Raw genomic sequence first — 21,760 nt, 5'->3', positions numbered from 1 at the left:
GACCCAAAGAGGGCTCCATTTTACCTAATAAAATAAATTAAAATGAGTAAGTACAGAGACAATTTATAGCCATTCTTCACTAATATTCTCTTCATGCCACTTTCGTTTCACTGCTTCTGCTAATTTTCTATCTCCTTCCATTATTTTTTATTTATCTTCTCTCAGTAGTATTTATCTTACTCACACATCTGCACATCAAAGTTTTTAAAATTGGTGAAATAATATGAAATTATGGAAGCATAGTCATGTAACCTATTGTGTCTACTTTTACATGTACAGAAAAAAAACTTGACAAAGAAATTTTTATGCTTATTCTTATCTGACTCCAACTTTCAAATGATATATACTTATTATGTACTCACTAGATTTATAAAATTTAGATGGTCTTTCATGTATTAGAATTTAATTCAAAGCCACAACAAAGAAATACTAAACCCCATTATCACAAAGTAAACAGGTATTTACTTTTAGGCAGTTTGCAAATTTGAGATGATTATTACAAAAATGACAACAAATGCTTTAAGATAATTTTATAGTTAACATCATAAACCAGAAAAATAAATAAAAAGTCTCTCACAACATCATACTGAAGTAGCAATTTTTATTTTTAAAAAAATTAACTTGAAAAAGAATAAAATCCATATTGACTATGTCTGCATTGCAAACAAATATGATACAAACACCTGTTTCACATTCTCTTCAGAATTTTAAACCTTTTGACTTTGAAATGTTAACAAATTGTATGGCAGTTTCTAACTTCCTTCCTCTCTATTAAATTAAGTAATATTAGGAAAAATAAAATATTTATTGAAAGTGTATGTTATTCTTCCATTATCTCAAATCAATTAAATAAATTAAATCAAACCAGTTAAAATGTACCAGAAAGTTTAGGAAATATATTGAGTGTTTGGGAAATAAGCTGTTTTTGGTTTTCTGCTTTGTCAGAGAGCTAGCTATCTAGATTTTGTACATATTCTAGAACATCCTAAATCTCTAAATATTTTAAGCCAATGTATAAGTAGTACGTAAGTACTGCTTTTCACATCCTACTCACATTCAGTTATTCATGAGCCAAGAAATTGCAAAACCAATTATTCTTCATAAAACTACCCTGTATTTTCCAGCAAAGTACAAGATATAAAAACCTCATTATCTTTACTCCTTAGCTCCATTCAATTGTTCCAGGAAAAGCTGAGAGAGAATGGAGATTAATGGATCCAGTGTCTTATTTGTTGTGTTTAGTATTATATAGTAGTAAGTTTGAAATGCTTTGTTGATAGTAAAATAGTTATAGCTTTAGGTTCAACTCCAAGCTCTGTTCATTACTAGATTTGTGGATCCTTGTGCCACAGTTTCTTCATGTGGAATTCAGAATAATGAGAAAGTATTCCTTTGGGAATATACTGAGAATTAACTAAGGTGACAGACATAGATGATTACAGAAGGCTATACTGATGAGAATTCCATGTTAGGTGTCCTAGTCCTGTTTCCATTATCAGAATTATTTTAATGTAGTCTCAATTTTCTTATTAAAATTAATCAATGGGTTTGGCCAAGTGATTTCCAGAACTGTTAAATTTGGCATGCAGATCTGTTAAAGGAATCCAATTTAGATTGTGTTGTCTTTTTTATAGCTGGGAAAAAATATTTAACAGTTGCTATTTTCTTAATAGCTTTCAGTTTGTCTTAGGGTGACGAAAGAGAAACTACAAGAAATCTTTGTTAATTCTCAGAATTTCTGTAAAGAAACCCATTTTCTAATATCCTGCTAGAGGATGTCCACTACTGGCTAAGAAAGTCATACGTTTGTATGAAGAAGTTTCTCAACTTTTAATAGTAGAGACTGTTACACAAAAATGGCTCATACTAATATTGTGTTTTGGTGCTGGCATTGTGGCATAGCAGGTTAAGCCACCTCCTGCAATGCCAGCATCCCATAGAGGTGCCAATTCGAGTCCCAGCTACTCCACTTCTGATCCAGCTCTCTGCTATGGCCTGGGAAAGCAGTAGAAGATGGCCCATTTTCTTGGGCCCCTGAAACCACGTGCGAGACCTAACCTTGGCCATTGCAGCCATTTGGGGAATGAACCAGAGATGGAAGTTCTCTCTCTCTCTCTTTCTTTGTCTATCCCTCTCTCTGCATAACTCTGCCTTGCAAATAAATAAATAAAATTTTGAAAAAGGATTGTGTTTATCTTAGATAACTAAAACCATAATACCTAGAAAAAATGAAGGAACAGGTTAATCTAAATCTCAAATTTCAGTAAGATTTTATAAAATAGAAATGTAGCTGAGCAAAAATACCTAGGAAAACCCTCTGACTTCTCTTCTTTAATATACTCTAGCTTATTTGTTGAGTACTTTGTTTTAGGATGTCAACTGTTCAGTAAGATAAAAATAATAACATTTATCATTTCTATTGAAAAAATATCAGGGCCACGCTATGGCATAGTGGGTAAAGCTGCCGCCTCCAGTGCTTCCATATGGGCACCTGTTTGAGTCCCGGATGCTCCACTTCCTATCCAGCTCTCTGCTATGGCCTGGGAAAGCAGTAGAAGATGGCCCAAGTCCTTGGGTCCCTGCACCCACATAGAAAGACCCGGAAGAAGCTCCTGACTTCTTTCTTTGGATTGGCGCAGCTATGGCCATTTCAGCCAGCTGAGGAGTAAACAAGTGGATGGAAGACATCTCTTTCTCTCTCTCAGCCTCTCTTTCTCTCTCTGTGTAACTCTGTCTTTCAAATAAATAAATAAATCTTTTTTAAAAAAGAATATCAAATATGCAATTATCTCCTACACTCTTCAAAGTAGCTATTGAACACACATTCACATGCACACATTTATACACGCATATCTATATAATATCTATGTAATTGTACAGAAACAACTCATATATTGTTTTTCTGTAATGTAAAAAAGAAACAGTTTGTACCTACCTCAAATAGTTATGAAAAAGTTGAATAAAAGGTGACTGAGATTTAAATGTAAAATATTATTAAGCATATTTGTACAACAATCACACATAGAAAATTATCTAAAGTCTACTATATGAACAGAAACTTTTTGAGGTAGTATAAATTTACTTTAAGCCTATTGTAAAAGATGGATTACATACCTGTATGTGTTTAAGTTTGTATACACATACATACTGTGCTTTACTCAAAGAGAAATGAAGTAAGGATCTGGTGGTTTCTAAGCGGTGTAGGGACACTTACTAACGCTTCATGCACAGGAAGGCTTCTCTGTCAATACTGATTTGAAAACATATCGTTGGTATCTTACAGATAATACTACAATACAGAAGTTATGTTCAATGACTCTGTCCATGTTTATGAGAAAGAAAAAGAGACAGAGTGATAGAGAAATTGAATGACACTTAAACTAACAAGAAAAGGTATTTTATACGGAAAATAGAAGCATAATTTTCAGTTGCTATTTAGTGACACTTTATAGAAAGGAATGCCACTATTTGTGTAGGTGGATATTGTACATTTCTATCTGTTGAGTTATATTCTTGGACTGCATTGTCAGGCCAAAAGCAACACACAGAAAGTCTTCCACAGCAGCAGCAAAGTTCCTACAGAACATTTTCCATAAAACATTTTCTTCCTTTTCATAATTACAAAGAAAACCTAGAAGGCTGACATTTCAGTATGATTCTGTAAAAACGCGTTGACTCTTCCTATGCATGAACTCACCTGTCTGTGAAGAAAAAAATGTTATTGGAAACTTCTCATCTCCATCATAGATGGGTAATTCAGAAGGATACATAAGGGTAGGATTTTCCCACCGGGACGCTTTCTCCCTGGAGAGTACAGATAGAAACCAAAGGAAGTAATTAAAATGCTATGTATTGCATCATCTATATTAGAAAATTAGTCTTAAGAGAAAAATGGCTCTCAGAATAATTAGAATTATTTTAAAAACAGTGAGAAATAATTAAGATTTTTACCTTCTTCCTATTTAAAATGTTTCCTTTATGTCTTGGCAGCTGTGTTTCACTTATTTGGAGTATAAATGGTCTTGGTTTCCCATCAAATCAGTATTGTATCAGTCACAATATATGTCATGAATGACCTGTGCCTGACATATGGCAAAAACCAGCCATATTTTACACTTCATTGGAGTGCAAACTAAGTGTGTGCTGTTTCTCCTAAGGTAATCATTTAGAAATACAGATGTCTAAATCTAGCATTAGATTTTTAGGTCTGAGAACACCTAATTGTCATGAAGAGAATTTATATATTTATCCTCATCATTTCAAAATCGCTATCATGTTTCCTACATTGTTTGTCCTGTAAGATTCATGTAGCAATATGTACTAAGTGCAAAGTTCAAGACTGCTTAATCTGAAATAAAAATTAAAATATCCCTTTTCTAAAGAAGCATTCATGATAATGAAATACTTGCCAATGTAAGCAATATTATTTATAAATGACCAATTTCTCAAAGAAAAAAAAAAAAACCTTGGAGTGCCATGAATATCTATTCATGGTATCTATGAGACTAGCAACTACCAATAATAACAGCAGCTAATGGAGACAATGATCAATAATAACATTAGCCGGCATCGTGGCTCACTTGGCTAATCCTCCGCCTGCGGCGCTGGCACCCTGGGTTCTAGTCCCAGATGGGGCACCGGATTCTGTCCCAGTTGCTCCTCTTCCAGTCCAGCTCTCTGATGTGGCCCAGGAGGGCAGCAGAGGATGGCCCAAATGCTTGGGCCCTGCACCCACATGGGAGACCCGGAGGAAGCACCTGGTTCCTGGCTTTGGATTGCCGCAGCACCAGCTGTGGCGGCCATTAGGGGAGTGAACCAACGGAAGGAAGACCTTTCTCTCTGTCTCTCTCCCACTGTCTATAACTTTACCTGTCAAATAAAAATTTAAAAAAAGTTCATATTCCAATAGCTAAGTAACATATTTTGCTGATTTTTAAAAATCAACAAATAATAGTACCTATCTATGGATAATTCAAGACATGTGTACAATGTGTAATGATCAAACACATAATAGTATATATCTATGACAATTCAAGACATGTGTATAGTGTGTAATGATCAAAACAAGATAATTAACATTTTCCTTTCCCCAAATATCATTTCTGTGTTGAGTATTTCCACATTTCTCTTCTAGCAATTTAAATAATATACTATTATAAACTATAGTTTTCCACCAGTGCTAAAGAACACTACGACTTCTTATTACTCCCTAACTTTATTTTCATACCTGTTATATACCATAATTTGCTATCCTTAGTATGGGTAGAATTTCATTCAACAAAAAAAGAGGATGAAATTGTGATTTGTGACAATGTGAGTGGAACCAGAGGATATCATGTTAAATGACAAAATCCAAACATAGAAAGACAAAAATTGTATATTCACATTTATTCGTCAAAGCTAAATAATATATTTAATTTATTACTTATAAAATGCTTCCTATGTTCAGAAATCTTTCTTAAAATTGACTCCAAAATGGAACTCATAGCATACTTAGCTCAAATGATGATTGAGTAAATTTTATTTCTACCCACCTCCCGGCTAATGACCTGGGAAAAGCAGTGGAAGATGATCCAGGTGATTGGGTTCCTTCCACCGATGTGGAAGACCCAGATGAGGCTTATGATTCCTAGATTCAGCCTGGATATGTGCTGAGCATAGCAACCATATGGTAAGTGAACCAACAGGTGGAAAATAGTACTATCTCTGTCTCTCCCTCTCTCTCTGTAACTCTGATTTTCAAAATTAATTAATAAATCTTAGAAAAATACTATTACTGATGCTAAAATATAAATATTATTATTCAGGTATTATTAACATCACAGTCAGAGAAATTTTAAGAATTAGTATTGATTTAACCAGAAATTCAAATGCAATTTGATTTTAAACATGAAGAGAGAAAGTAGGTTTGTCAGACTGGGACAAATGGAGAGGTAGAAGAATGCTAACAACTCACCTTTAATAAAAAAGTTAATAAACTATTTTGTATTTATAAAATAAAAATAAAAATACTAGCCTATGAATTAAAGTAGGTTAATTCCCGAAGGAAATAGCAAAATGTTTTCTATGAGGAGTTAATTGAAAAGTAGTTCAAGTAAAATTTGTAACATTATTTGGCATGTAACTTTTAATTTTTTAAATTTAATTTTAATTACTTTTTAATAGGTTCAGTGTGACTTGTAGATACAATTTTAAGGTCATAATGATATTCCCTTCATTGCTCTCTCCTTCCCTCACTCTTTTATTCCCCTCCTCCTTTGTTTTATTTTTTGAGAAAACATATTTTAAAATTACATTATAATAAAAAGGATTAATACTTCATCAATAGGAAGCTTAACAAGTAAAAAGCAAAATGACTATAAACAATAATTGAATAGGAAAATGACCACTTCATCCTTATGCAGCAAATTTTAAAATAATCACAGATCATTAAACCTACAGTAGTATAACAATCTTGACAATTGGTTTAACAAAGTTATAAAACAATGTTTTGCAAAACCACATTTACAGCAACATTGATACGCACAGATATTTCTTTTTTTCTTTCTTTTTCTTCTTAATTTTAGCTCCCACATATAAGGGAGAACATAAGGTATTGGTCTTTCTGGGTCCATCTTATCTGAATCTGAGGTCATCCAGTTACCTCCATTTTGCTACAGATGGTAGAATTTCATTCCTTTTATAGCTGAATAATATTTGATTATGTGTGTATATATATATATATATGTATACACACACACCACATTTTCATGATCTGTTCATCTGATGATGGACACTTTTGTTGGCTCCAGATTTGGCATACTGTGAACAGTGCTGCTCTAAATATGGTGGTGCAATTATCTCTTTGATAAATTATGCTCAAGTCTTTGGGGTATATTCCTAGTAGTAGGATGGCAGGACCATGTGGCAAGTCTATTTCTAATTTTTTAAGAAGTCTCCACAGTTTTCCATAATGGCCACACCAATCAACATTCTCACCAACACTGTAAGTGTTCCCTTTCATCCATATCCAGTCAGCAGTTGTTACTCTCTGTGTATGGATTTTAGCAATTCTGACAGGGATGAAGTGGTATCTGATTGTTGTTTTGATTTGCATCTCCCTGATGGCTAACTATGTTGAGCATATTTTCATATATCTGTGGACCATTTTCATTTCCTCAAAAAACTGTTGAAGTCCTTTGCCCATTTCTCAACTGGATTGGTTGTTTTAGTTGTTGAGTTTTTTAAGTTGTTGATATATTCAGGATAATAACCCTTTGTCAGATAAATGGTTTGCAAATATTTTTTCTCATTCTTTTGGATGTCTCTTCACTCGATTTTTATTATTCCCTTTACTGTGCAAAAACTACTGAGTTTGATATAGTCCTACTTGCTTAATTTTGCTCTTTTTACCTGTGCTTTGGGGATCTTGTCCAATAAATCTTTCCCTTACCCATATATCAGAATGTTTCTCCTATATTTTCTTCCAGCAACTAAATAGGCTCAGGACTTAAATTTAATATTTTATGCATCTTGAATTGGTTTTTGTATATGGTGATAGCTATGGATCTAATTTCATTCTTCTACATATACTTATCCAGTTTTGCCAGCACCATATGGTGAAGAGATTACCCTTATTTCACAGTATGATCTGAGATATGAGCACTTTTGTCAAAAATAAGTGGTTGCATGTGTGTGGTTTAATTTTGGGGCTCTCTATTATATTCTATTGATCTGTGTATTGGGTTTTATCCCAGTACAAAGCTGTTTTCTTTACTATAGTTTTGCTGTGTGCTTTGAAACCAGGTATTGTGATGCCTCCAGCTTGCTTCTCTTGCTCAGGATCACTTGGCTATTTAGGATTTTTGTTATTCCGAATAATTTCAGAATTTTTTCTAACTCTGTAAAGAATGCCTTTGGTATTTTGATAGGAATTGTGTTAAATCTGTAAATTACTTTAGGTAGGATAGACATTTTAATGATTTTGATTCTTCTGACCCAAGAGCGAGGGATATCTTTCCATTTATGTATCCTTGATGATTTCCTTCATCAATGTTTGATCATTTTCATTATAGAGATATTTCACTTCTTTGGTTAAATTTATTCTTAAATATTTGATTTTTGTGGCTATTGTGAATTGGATTTTTCTCAACAAAATACTAGCAAATCAATTCCAAAACCACCACAAAGGGAAATGAAGATGCAGAATTTTTACATGACAAAAATTGCATATATTCTTTGAAGGTCATTTTGTTTATCTTCTCTGACTGTTTTGTCTCAAGATACAATAGAAATAATTACTTCATTAAAACAAGGTATAATTAATAATAAGAGTGCTCAGACTGGTCACTGGATCCCAATCACAGCTCAGCTTCAGGTATTTTTAGTTTCTAATTTCTCTATTGTTTTTCTCTTTTTATTAATGTTTTGGTTCCTGACATTTCTTAACCATCTTTATTTCATCTCTGTTTTACATTTTGCTTTTCAACTTCACATCATTTTTCAGTTCTCAGAAGGCACCACTCATTGTCAACAAAAAGTGAATACTTACCCCTTATCTGAATTAACTCAGTAGAAGTGCAAAAGCTTGAACCTGAAATTCTTTTTCTGATAATGATTTTTCCTTCCAGATGAGGCCAGATAAAAATCCCTTAGGCTTTTAATGTATTATGTATTATAAATTAAAGATAAAGAGGTAATCATAGTTTGAATGTGATTGTCACTGAGATTGAAATGACGACTACATCTGGGGTTGAGAAGGAGGCTTCGGCTTACACTAGGGAAGCCAATTCTGCTGAAGAATGGGACTCCTCTTTCATTGGAAAAAAAATCATCAGGAGCAAGCTTTTGGCACAGTAGTTTATTCTAAAAACACCAAAGTTCCATATGGAAGAACCAGGGTTGAGTCCTGGCTCCACTCCCAATTCCAGCTTCTTATTAATGCACACCCTTGGAGGCATCAGATGATGGCTATAATAATTGGGTCCCTGCCACTGACGTGGGAGACAAGTATTGAGTTTTGTTTTCCTGACTTTGGCCCTGCCCAGCCTCAGTTGTTGTGGGCATTTTGGGAGAACAAGCAGATGGAAACTAGATCTCTATCTTCTCTTTCTCTCTATGCCTTTCAAATAAATAAAAGCAGAAAGCTAATCAGTATTCAAAGGTATGGTGTTCTCAGATTCCTCAGGGTCTTCCTGCACATCCGCATCTTAATACGTAAGAACCCATCTTGTCATTCTGTAATTATTGGTTCAGAAGATAAGGGTCTCCTTAAGGGCACACCTAGAAGCTCCAAGGCTTGAGCTGGGAACAAAATCCCTAAATTCATCCTTTTTTTTTCACCACTTTGTCTGGTGGCATTAGGAACAACCCATCAACATCATTATATTTCCTAGTTTTCTAAAACCATTCTATAGAATCATATGCAGACACTTAGATCATGGTGTGTTATAAGAGGCTGATGAGGAGAATCCAATATGGATGGTTTGTGCATCTCTACAACAGTACATGCCAAGGACTACCAATGTTTATTCGCTACTGGAAACAGAGTCATTATCACTAATATAATCACTTTAGACAGCCAATTCTAGAAATGTCAGAACCAATTCAGAAAAAAAAAAACAGTTAAAACTATGTTCCTCTGCAACTATTCTCAACAACAAAATCTGTATTAGTCAAAGTTCTCCAGAGAAATACAGTCAAGGAGATACAGATGTATATTTTATGTGAATTATCTTATGCAACTACGAAAAACAAGAAGTACCCAGGATCCTTCACCTGCTTGCTGGAAATCAGGAAATCAAGAGTATAATTTAGCCTTAGTTGTAGGAAACATAACTTCTGCCCAAGCACTCTCAGTGAGGACACATCCTCCTGGACACAGGGCGTGGCCGCAGGAACTGATTAAGGATAGTAAATAACCTATTATAAAGGAGAGCATTGAGTTCTCACAGGGACGCTGGATCCCACAAGGACATGAAGCTGTTTTCCCAGACCTACTTGTCTAGTAAACCAAGTCACAAGGTGCCCTACCAATGTATTGAAAATCATGTCCTGAAGATTATCTAGTAATGTGACAAGTAATCCGAGAGTTGTATGAGCATGCACATGCACTGTACAAATGGTTGATGTAAACCTTGTCCATAAAAGAAGCACACGGGGGCGGCATTGATCATTCTGGCAGCATTCTTCAGAGGAAGCCTTCCCGTGTCCTGTCTCTCCTTCCACTTGTACACCCAACACTTAGTCTGAATGCCTGAGACTCAAGAGCACTGATGTCTAAGGACAATGAAAATGGATGTCCCAGCTTGAACATGGAGAAAAACAAATCCCCATTTCCTTTGCCTTTACACTCTATGCATGCCTTCAATGGGTCAGACGATGCTGGCCCACAGTGGGGAGGACCATCTTCTTTGCTAACTCTACTAATTCCATCCGCAATCATTTGCAGAAGCGCTTTCTTAGATACACCCGGAAATAAGGCTTTATCTGGGTAGCCCATCACCCTTTGAAGTCCATACATAAAATAACCACTATTTTCATTTTTTAAAGATTATATTATTTCTCATTACATTTATGTAGAGATTCAAAAAGAGAATCACAAACATGTAGGAAAGATGTTATTTTCATTTTGCTACTGATTATTTTAATAAAATGAAATTTCCTAGTCATATTTATAGAATAGGATGTAAAAATAGACACGTTCATCTGTCTTACAAAATATATAAAGAGCCCTAATATATTGGCAAAATCTACCATTGTGACTTCACTCACTCATAAGCACATTCTGGGAGTACAATCAGGTGGATGGAAAACCTGATTAAGTGGCCAGAGGTGGTGATCTTCCACTTTGTTGTCTCTGGAGAATAACAACTGTGATATTAAATAGAACTACAAATGTAGGCAACTATAGTTTAATAAGTGTGGAGCATTTTGGATGCAATATTGTATAGATATGGAAGGCAGAAGACCATGTAGATTAGATTGCCACAGATGGCAGCAGGAACAAAACATTGAATTAACAGGATTTTACAATGTTCTACTGCACACATAAATTGGCCTTTTCAAGTCAGAAGTTAAAAACATTTTGTGGGATTCCCAGATTGGTTAGGAGACAAAATAAAAGGACGATCTGCAGAGGCAAACCCAAGTTCTACATAGGAAAGGGGATGGATATTACTAGAAGCAAGACAAAGAATACAGGCCACAGTACTGCACCACTGGTCAGCCTCAGGAAGCTAAATTCTTGCTGATTGGCCTGGTTTCTGAATATTTCAAGGTGAAATTTTCTGTTTATTGAAATTGAAGCAGACTTATTATACATGAAGGAAGTATACACATTTAAGATCCTATCATTATGTTTATATGTTTTGTATAAACGTCCTATCATCTTACAAAAGTGATATTATAATATTTATTATTAAGCTATCTATCTATCCATACATATATCCATTTTACTATCAGTGGTTCATTTTAGGGAAAAGACTATATTCCAGCCTAAGCAATAAAAAATAATTTGCTTTGAAATCGTTGTTTCTGGAGGCAGAAACTGTGGCTCAGCAGGAAAAGCCGCCTGCAGTGCTCACATCCTACTTCAGAGTGCCAGGTTCACGTCCTGGCTACTCTCCTTCAGAGCCAGTTTCTTGGGAGGTGACACATGATGACGCAAGTACTTAGGACTTGACACCCACATGTCAACCTCAGACTGAACTCTGGGTCCTGGCTTTAGCTTGGCCCAGCCCTGGCTGTTTCAGCCATTTGCAGAGTGAACTCGCTGATGAAAGATTTCTCTCTCTCTTTCTGCCTTTCAGATAAATAAAAATAAATGAATAAACATGGTTTTTCTGATCTTGTGGAACTTCCAGTTAAGTTGAGAATGCAGACATTAAGCAGGTCCAAAGTAAAATATATTAGAGGGAAATACATACAGTGATACAATAGTGCCTAAACTTAGACAAAAATGTGAGTTAAGGTCCAAACATTCTACAAAAGTATCAAAATTATTCTTCCTTAAGTTGGTATGATAAATATTACTTATTTTCCTTTAAATCCTTCCTTGATTATACTGCCCAAATTGCTCAATAAGCAAAGAAGCCAGTAGAATCAGCTTTTAAAAGAATGACATGAAATCAGAGACCTTTCCTGATATTCCTCGTGAAAGAGTTAAAAAGGAAATTTAAAATAAATTATTAGTAAGGGAATCATTCTACAATGTAATGCAGACTATAAAATCTATGATCTTAAACAGGCCACCAGTGTATTTCTAAGCATGTCAACTCCTGTAAGCAAACTTAGGGTTTCATATTGCTGGAGTCAGTGACATTATGGTCACTAATTTCTGAAAAGTACCATTGACTTATGATAGTATATTTAATATTTTTATTACACAATACAAACAATATATGTCCTCAAGTCATTTTTGATTGATTCAAAGATATTTTTCGTGCATAACTGTAGTCACTAACAAACCATTATTTGTTATTAAATTAGAACCTAAAGAAAGAAACATGGCCCAGTAGATTAAAAAATCAGGTATAAAAAAGGGATAGGTTTTGTGTAACTAAATGTGTATATGATTAAATAATAACAAATATAATTGTATAAGCAGAATATGACAAAGTAATAATTAAATGCAAAAAGTTTCAAAAAATGTTCTTTGTTTATTTGTGTGTGTGTGTGTGTGTTTCAACAGAATTTGTAGGCAATCTGACTTTCCAATGAAGAGATTAAAATAACAATATGTAGTAATACAAATGTTTAAATAAAGGTATTGAGTAATACAGGATGAATGAATCTGCAAATATCATCCTGCAGCATGCATTTAACAAATATCAATTCTAAGGTAGAAAGCTTGAAATAAAAATAAGAAAAAATGTGTCTCTTGAGGGGTAACTAACTATAGTCCTATGCCTTTTCCTGTGTCATTGAGAGTAAGACCTATGTATCTGATCAAAAATTGGTTCTAGCACATGTTTTGCTCAGATTCTGCCTGGTCTGACACAATGCTGTGCTGGGAGCTGTGCATGGACTGAGGAGGATGGCCAAGAGATGAACAGGTTCTTGTCTTGCACAGTCACAAGGCTAGCTTCACTTTGCTCAGTTAGTTGTCGCTTTCCTGTGTGTGTCAGCACCTCTGTATTCTGATATTATAGCACTTAACAGAATGTGTTGATTTTTCTATTTACAGTTCAGAACCTCCACAAAGCTATACCATTCTAGAGCTCTTTGGTACTAGGAGCAGCATGTGAATTTTTGCACAGACTCAATAAAAATTCATCAATTCTAGTAATGCTAGGCATCTTCACAATAGTCAGAAATATTCCATGTTTTAAAATTAAAATTGACTTTTATTTCTGTTATTTTATTTCTGTTATTTCTGTTAATACTACCAAACAAGTCAACATAATAAATCTAATTACTAATTCTGGTATAGGAAAATCAAGGGTAAATTTTGAACTATGGTAAAAGCATCAGGTCTTTCCCTTCCTGAACAGTAGATTAATAAGGCAGAGATGAGGATGGTAGGAAGAAGTCCAGACCCAGAAGTATGGTATATCTTTGCTAAACTATGAAGAAGTGGCAATTCTTTGAGATTAGCCATAAATAATGATATTTGCAAAAGTTCATTGAAAATGGAATGGAAAGATAAGTTTATTTAGGAAAAAACGTTGAAATCCATTCATACAAGGGATCTGCAAAAAGTACATGAGAAATATATGTAATAAAATAAGTGTGGATTTCCAAAAAATGTGCCAGAGTAAACTTATTTTAATTTATTTTTCTGCAAACTTTCTGAAGTAACTTCTAATCTTTACACAGCCACACTGTGCCTGTTTCTGGAATTAGTATCCTTTAAAAAACCATTTTTTGGAAGTTTCAGTATCCTGTTGTGGCAGGAGGCAGGTATATTCTAAAAGTGGGGAAAAGTAAAGAGGTATTTCACACAATCATTGCGTTGTTAGCATAAGTGATCTCTCCTAGAGTAGTCTCACAAGCAGTCCTTGCTATAGGGACTATTAAGTGCTATCAAATTACAAACCACTAAAACTCAACTCATGACAGTCAACTGATGTTTTAACAATTTTGTGTATAATGTATATATTGCTTAAAATGACTTTTTTGTAGGCAGGTAGAAATTTTCTCGCAAGAAATTCTTAGTAGTGCTAACTCTGGGAAGCAAGAATGGAAGAGCTGGGTGGAGGAAACAAAAAGTAAATATTTTACACTTTTATTCCATATCCTTCCATGCAGACTGGATGTCTTACTACAAAAACATATCCTTAATGATGCAAACATAATTTGAAGGTACTTCACAAATTTGTGGGAAAATGAAGTTTATTTTGATTAAAAATATGAAATCTATGCATAATTTTTATAACATTTTCTACACTCTTTTTGAAGTGTCATCATATGTAAGTTAGAAATATAAAATTATAGAAAAATAACTTCCCACATCTATAGGTACACATTCCCATCCATCACACAGACATTGCACCAAATGCCACAAACCTATAAATCTTCTGTACCTGTGTCTTTTATATTGTGTCATTAGATCATTTTTCCCTCTCTTATTCCCACTCTTATATTTAACAGCGATCACTTTTCAGTTAAGTTTCAGCACTTAAGAAGAATTGTGTATTGATTACAGTGTTCAACCAAAAGTATTAAGTAGAACAAACAAAAAAAATACTAAGAGGGATGACATATTAAGTTGCTCATCAACAGTCAGGGTGAGGGCTGATCAAGTCACCATTTCTCATAGTGTTCATTTCACTTTAACAGGTTTCCTTTTTGGTGCTCAGTTAGTTGTCACCTATCAAGGAGAACAAGTGGTATTTGTCCCTTTGGGATTGGCTTATTTCACTCAGCATAATGTTTTCCAAATTCCTAACAGGGATCACTTTTCAGTTAAAATTTAAACACCTAAGAATAATTGTGTGTTAATTACAGAGTCCAACCAATGGTACCAGAACAAAAAAAAAATACTAAAATGGATAAAGTATTACATTGTACATCAACCGTGAGGACAAGAGCTGATCAAGTCACTGTTTCTCATCTCGGATTTTAAAACAACTTTACTGCAAATGTTATTGAAGTTGGATAAAATTCTCATAAATAGATGGGTTTTTGATTCATAAAGAAAAGTACCCGATATTACTTGGAGAGCACGTTTCTTCTGATTAGCTTCCGAAATGCTTGTTTCACATCGTTGTTCCTCAGGCTATAGATGATGGGGTTCAACATAGGGCTCACAAAAGTATAGAAGACAGCAATGATTTTGGACTGTTCCACTGACTTGTCCGTGGGAGGTCTAACATACATGCAGAACAGGGTCCCATAAAACACAGTCACTGCCATCAGGTGAGATCCACAGGTGGAGAACGCTTTGTGCCTGCCTTCGGCAGAACGCATCCTCAGGATGGCAATGAGAATGAACGTGTAGGAGATGAGGATTATGAGGAGAGAGTTGGAGAGGTTAAATCCTGCTACCACAAACATGGATGTTTCCTTAATGAAAGTGTCAGAGCAGGAGAGTCGGATGAGGGGGGGGTCAGCGCAATAGAAGTGGTTAATGACATTGGAGCCACAGAAGGTCAGCTGGTATGTCCACATGGTTTCCATCAGGCCACTAAGGAACCCATAGACATAAGGACCAGCAATCAGGCGAATACAGACACCTGTGGACATCTTGCTGCTGTAAAGCAAAGGGTTGCAGATGGCCATGCACCTATCATAGGCCATTACAGCTAGCATATAATATTCAGTGATCACCATGGCAATGAAAAAATAACACTGGACTAAACAAGCAGCAAAGGAAATGGTTTTCTTTTCGGACAAGAAGTTCACCAGCATTTTGGGACTTACATTAGTGGAATAGCACAAATCCAAGCAGGACAAACTGGCAAGAAAGAAGTACATGGGTGTATGGAGCCGTGAATCTATCCTGATCAACACAATCATCCCAAGGTTCCCTCCTACGGTAATCAAGTAGATCACCAGGAACAGCACGAAGAGGATGGGCTGTAGCTCTGGACGATCTGTCAATCCCAGGAGAATAAATTCAGTCACCAAGGTGGAATTTCTTCTGACCATTTTCTTGGGTGCCAGCATTGCTCACTTAGAGGAATTAAAATAAATTTAAAAGGTCAATGAAAAGTACATAATTTTCTTTCTCTCTCTCTTATTCTCCTTATCTCTTTTTCTTTGTCACATTATCCTCACATAGTCTGAGATAGTCTGAGAACGTAGGAATTGGTAGACTTAAAAAGGCCAAAGCCTCAATTGTCTAGGTATTTAACATGCAGATGATTCCAGAAGATAATATGCCACCTTGCTTTTGAATATAAGTATGACCCAAAGTTTGTCTAGAAATGGGTGGAACCACCACAATTTGCCATTAAATTTGGACTTCTCCTGAAATCTGTATCCAGGACTGGTCCTAGATAAAATGGCAATAGGCATTGGGAAAACGCTGTTCAGTCACTAGCAGTGTGCATATTCAAAAGCTTCACCTTTAGAATCTCATGACTGTGTGCAGCATCAGAAAGCTTTGACTTAGAGGGGTTTGAAGAAAATGTGGGGTCCGGTTTCAGGATATATTCATGAAAGACAGAGCATGTCATTTCTGTGTGAATAGACCAAAGATAAGGTTCATAAATTTAGAATAACAAAAGCCTACATGAACTGATGAAAAACTTTTCATTCATAATTTACATGAATAAAGCTAGTGAGACCTGGGTAGAGGATGAGAATCATCAAACTGGATCATATTTTTAATTGTTTATTTTTTCCAGGAAACATAAGAGGTTCACAGCATGTAACAAAAATTGGCCAGACATACTGCTGATGGGACAAAAATTCTACACTCCCTAACTCTTAGCATTCAAGTACCATGTGTAAATAATTCAACCTTCTTCTTTATGATATTTGTAAGGTCAAAATTATAAAACAAAAATATTCATCAAGAGAGATTGGGTTGTTCTAAGACCAGAGCCCAGACATTGTTAATTTTCACAGATTATACTTTCAGATAGTGTGAATCATAATGGAAGGATAAAGAGAGAGATTACCATGTTGGAATTCCAGAATTTTAAGATCTCAAGAGTTTCCAATTTAAAAATCTGAATTTATGGGGCCAGCACTGTGGCATAGCGGGTTAAAGCCCTGGCCTGAAGTGCCAGTATCCCATATGGATGCCAGTTCTAGTCCTGGCTGCTCCTCTTCCAATCCAGCTCTCTGCTATGGCCTGGGATAGCAGTAGAAGATGGCCCAAGTTCTTGGGCCCCTGCACCTATGTGGGAGACCCAGAGGAAGCTGCTGGCTCCTGGCTTCGGATTGGCGCAGCTCCAGCTATTGTGGCCATCTGGGGAGTGAACCATCAGATGGAAGACCTCTCTCTCTCTGTCTCTACCTCTCTCTGTAACTCTGTCATTCAAATAAATAAAACAAATCCTTTAAAATCTAAATTTATTATTTTAATATGAAATATAGCAAAGATAGTGTTAGCAACTAATTCGACTTCTAAAATTTATATGTTTCATTTATTTATAGAGGAGAGAAAGAGAGAGGGGCTCATCCCCCCTTTCACTCTCCAAAGCCCTCAAGCGCCAGGGCTGAGCCGGTAACTGAAGCTGAGTCTTCTGCATAGTTGACAGAGACCCTACCTGAGCCACCAGCAGCTGCCTCCCAGCAGGTGCATTAGCAGGAAGCTGGAATTAGAAGCAGAACCAGGACTCCAACCCTGACTCTCCTCCACTGGATGCAAATATCCCACAACATTTTAACAGCTTTGAAAAAATGCCTTCCTTAACTTGACTTTAAAATATATACTTTTTAAAAAGCACAGAAGCTGGGGTTGTGATGTAGCTGGTAAAGCCACCCACTGCGATGCCATCATCACATACAGGTGCTGGTTCTCGTCCCAACTGCTCCACTTCCAGTCCAGCTCCCTGCTAATGCACCTGGAGGAAGAGTGTAACATGGCCCAAGTGCTTGGGCCCCTGCACCCACCCACATGGCAGACCCAGAAGGAGTTGCTCATTCCCGGCTTCAAACTGGCCAAGCCCTGGCTGTTATAGCCATTTGGGGAGTGAACAGCAGATGGAAGACATCTCTCTCTCCCTTTCTCTCTCTCTCTCTCTCTCTCTCTCTTTAACTCTGACTTTCAAATAATAAAGAAAAAATAAAAATAAATAAATAAAAACTAAAAAATCATTTTAAAGGCAGCGCAAAACCATAGACTTGATTTGTTGAGATCCCAATGAGAATTGCATGCAATGCCAATATCACCAACTGTATTCTTAGAGTCAACTATTCCTGTAAATTCAATCTAGTGTCCTTGCAATTTAGCTACTTTGACTCTGTGATGTTTCCAGGATGTTGTATGATTTAATCATTGCAGCAGGATATCCTTCTACACAAACAGTGTTGGACACTTCCTATAAGCAACCCACTTTGCTGGGAAAAAAAGAACACTGATAATATTGCTTGTCTTTAAAGACTGGTTCATGTTTTCATGGCAAAGGAGATAAAAATTAAGATTAATTGTCCAATAATAAATATTTTGACAAAATAAGTAATTGTTTTCAAGAATCAGAATAGACATCTAAGAATAAGACATTTGCCTGAAACTTGAAGAATTGCTAGAAATTTCTAAAGGAACAAGAGTAGAGCATACTCTAAGGTATTTTTCTCGAGAAGCTCTCAAGAGAAATCAAATAAACTCCACAAAGAAGCAGGGATTAGTTTTTATTGTTTCAAATAAACCGATTAGAAATTAAAAGTAGCTAAACTCAATGTCCCCATCACAGGCCAAGATTTGCAATCAGGCCTGAAAACTACAGGGTAATATATCAAAAACTATTCTTTGATATTGTTTTGGAGTGAGTGTGCATGTGTGTATGTGTTACAACCAAGTGATTGTGGTGAATTAAAACTGATTTTCTCTGCTGTTTTCAAAAGAAATGGCTTGTAGCCTTAAGTCTACGGTTTTGACCTTTGGGAGGTAAGGGCAATAGTAAATCAGGATTTGTGTAAGTGGTAAAAGTACCCTTTCCTCACTCCTCAAAAGGGAGCAAACGTGCTGCACTCCCTGCGAGTCCACCTTCATTCAGCAGTGTCCTTCATGAGGTACTGAAGCACTTTCCAATATAGCACTGACTTAAGTTCTCCAAAAAAATTACTGAGTCGAATACTGAGCATGGAAGAGATTAGTAAATAGGAAGAGAATGAAAGAACCCTGAGAAAAATAGAATCAAACACAACAAGAGTTTGCACCTCAATTGTAGGTGAACATGCACGTGTTTTACCCTAAATATGCAATCTGTACAATTAAACACCAAACACCAGCAGCTGTCCACTCTTCAGATATACTTCACTAATAATGCATTGCTTAGTATTTATTTGTTATTAAGTGTTTCTAGAAAATTAATGATAGATGTGTATCAATAGACTGATATAGATATGATCCATGATACAAACTCCAAATATTTAAAATACTCTCATATAGTTTGTGTGGATTTTGACTTTTTCTCTTAAGCATCTCATATATTAATCTGTTCTCTGATCATATCTCCCTCCACTCTCCTACCCTTTCTTCTTTTAGCCCTCTCTTGCTATCATGAACTTCTTCCCCAAACCCATCCCATTTAGTTTCTTGCCCATTTCACATTAAAGGTTTAAATGCACCCGGTAAACAACATTCTCAATATCTCAATAAAGAAAATATCTTTGGGATTTCATCTGTATTCAATATCTGATTCAGGAATTATAATTACATTAAATATTTTATTTCAAATCTGGTTTTTAGTGCAACATGTGTATGTATGCATGTACTTATGTAAGAAAAATTAATAAAAGTGTGGGAGCTAGCATTGTGGCACAGCGGGTAAAGCCACTGCCTGCAGTGCCAGCATCACATATTGGTGCCAGTTCATGTTCTGGCCCCTCCACTTCTAAACCAGCTCCCTGCTAATGGCCTGGGAAAAGCAACAGAAGATGGGCCCAAATGTTTGGGCCACTGCTACCCAGATGGGAGACCTGGAAAAACTTCCTAGCTTCAGTCAGTCTCAGCCCTGGTGTTGCAGTCATCTGTAGAGTGAACCAGTGAAGGGAAGATTTCTCTCTCTCTCTCTCTTTCTCTCTTTCTCCCCCTCTCTCAGTAACTCTGACTTTAAAATAAATAATACCTTTTTTTGAAAAAAAGTGTTCATTTGACAAACATCATTGGAAATTTTTTAATATTTTGATAAACTCCTATGATGAATTTTTATTCCACTAGCACAATTTTTATTCTACCAACACTCAGTATCTCAGTGATTATAAAATGTTTAATACAAAACCAAATGAAGATTATTTCTATTTCTCTAAACAAATGTTTATACAATTTGTGCTACTATAATAATTCAAAGGCTAATATTTAATTCTGTGGGCACCACCTTTCATAATTCTTATTTATTGTTTTCTGTATCCAGGATACTCTGTGATTAGAAAGATCATTCATCTAACTGATATTTATAGAAGCATTAAGAAAATATAATTGCTATGGATCTTACTATTTTCTAAGTCTTATTACAATATAGCATGCCAAGTGATTCATATTGATATATGAAAGATTACTGAATCACTTTTACAATAGCCTAGTGAGCCGCTGCGCTGGCCAAAAGTCTGTATTTCTTATTGCAGGAAATACAACTGAAATAAAACTCCAGGTAAACTTTCACTGGCTCAATAATGTTAAATTGCTTTCCTGTAGTTTGGAATAATCAAAGAAAAGCTAGCTGACAAAGTCAATACAGATTTGTATGCACTGATGGATATGATTCACAACGATGTCTATATTCACATATATTTATTTTTGTTTGGAAGATTATTTAGTTTCTTTCACTGAGCAGAAAATCAGAGATTTCACTTATGGAAAACTGCTAAACATAATAAACATTTTGTTAAATTCATTTTATTTATTTGAAAGAGACAGAGAGAGAGAGACAGAGAGAGACAGAGAGAGAATCTCCCAGCTACTGCTTCACTTCCCAAATGTGTGCAACAGCCAAGGCCAGGCCAGACTGAAACCAGGAGCCAGGATCTCAATCCTGATCTCCCATGTTAGGTACAGTGTCCCGAATTCTTGAAATATGTGCTACATGCAACAGTGCACAATTAGCAGGAAGCTCGAAAGGAGAGCAGAGCAATCCCAGGCCCTCCAATCTGAGATGAGGATGTCCCAAGTCCCAGCTTGACAGCTGCACCAAACACCTGCCTAACACATAGGAAATATTTTTATTCCTTCAACTCAAAATAAAGAAATAAATACATTAGATCAGCAAAAATATAAAATTCACATCTGCAGATATCTCTACTAGGTATACTACTTGTTGAAGTGTTTTTTTTTCCCCCTGTGGATAAATTTATGTTTTCCAGGCTTTATTTAAAATATAGAAGTCTGAGGTGATAGGATAACATTAAACGCTGCCACAGTTATTAATCAGTGTACATTAAGATCAGCATTATGTAGTCTAGCAAGATTGAATTGCAGCCTTGGAAAGTTTGACACCCAGGAAAAGATCACAGAAAATAAAAGCACATTTATGGAAGTTTAGTGTTAGTCATCAAGCCCAGAAACTACCTCAACTGGGAATTTAGATGTAAATAAGATGAGCAAAAAAAAAAAAAAGGATATTTAGAGGTAAGAATTGACGACAAAGGGGAATAAGTCACGTAGCTGATGGAGACAAGCCTCTCCATGTGAATATCAGTTTCCCTTCCTTGCCTACTCTGTCATAAT

The 21,760-nt window shown here is 35.6% G+C and overlaps 1 protein-coding gene across 1 annotated transcript; it reads right to left on the bottom strand.

Moving 5' to 3' along the window:
- Positions 1 to 15,132: 15,132 nt before the first annotated feature.
- LOC100344293 (olfactory receptor 5M5) lies at positions 15,133 to 16,089 on the bottom strand. The gene has a single exon (XM_002709140.2). The coding sequence runs from the start codon at positions 16,087 to 16,089 to the stop codon at positions 15,133 to 15,135; it is 957 nt and encodes a 318-aa protein (XP_002709186.1).
- Between the last annotated feature and the right edge of the window lie 5,671 nt (positions 16,090 to 21,760).

This window comes from Oryctolagus cuniculus, chromosome 1 (genome assembly GCF_964237555.1).
Source record: "Oryctolagus cuniculus chromosome 1, mOryCun1.1, whole genome shotgun sequence".
Classification (NCBI taxonomy): Eukaryota; Metazoa; Chordata; class Mammalia; order Lagomorpha; family Leporidae; genus Oryctolagus; species Oryctolagus cuniculus.
The sequence above is the reverse complement of the archived record's forward strand: the minus strand, read 5'-3'. Positions and strand labels throughout refer to the sequence as shown.

Bases quoted from the DNA above. Each gene is read 5' to 3' on its own strand.
- LOC100344293 (XM_002709140.2), bottom strand. From the start codon at position 16,089: ATGCTGGCACCCAAGAAAATGGTCAGAAGAAATTCCACCTTGGTGACT.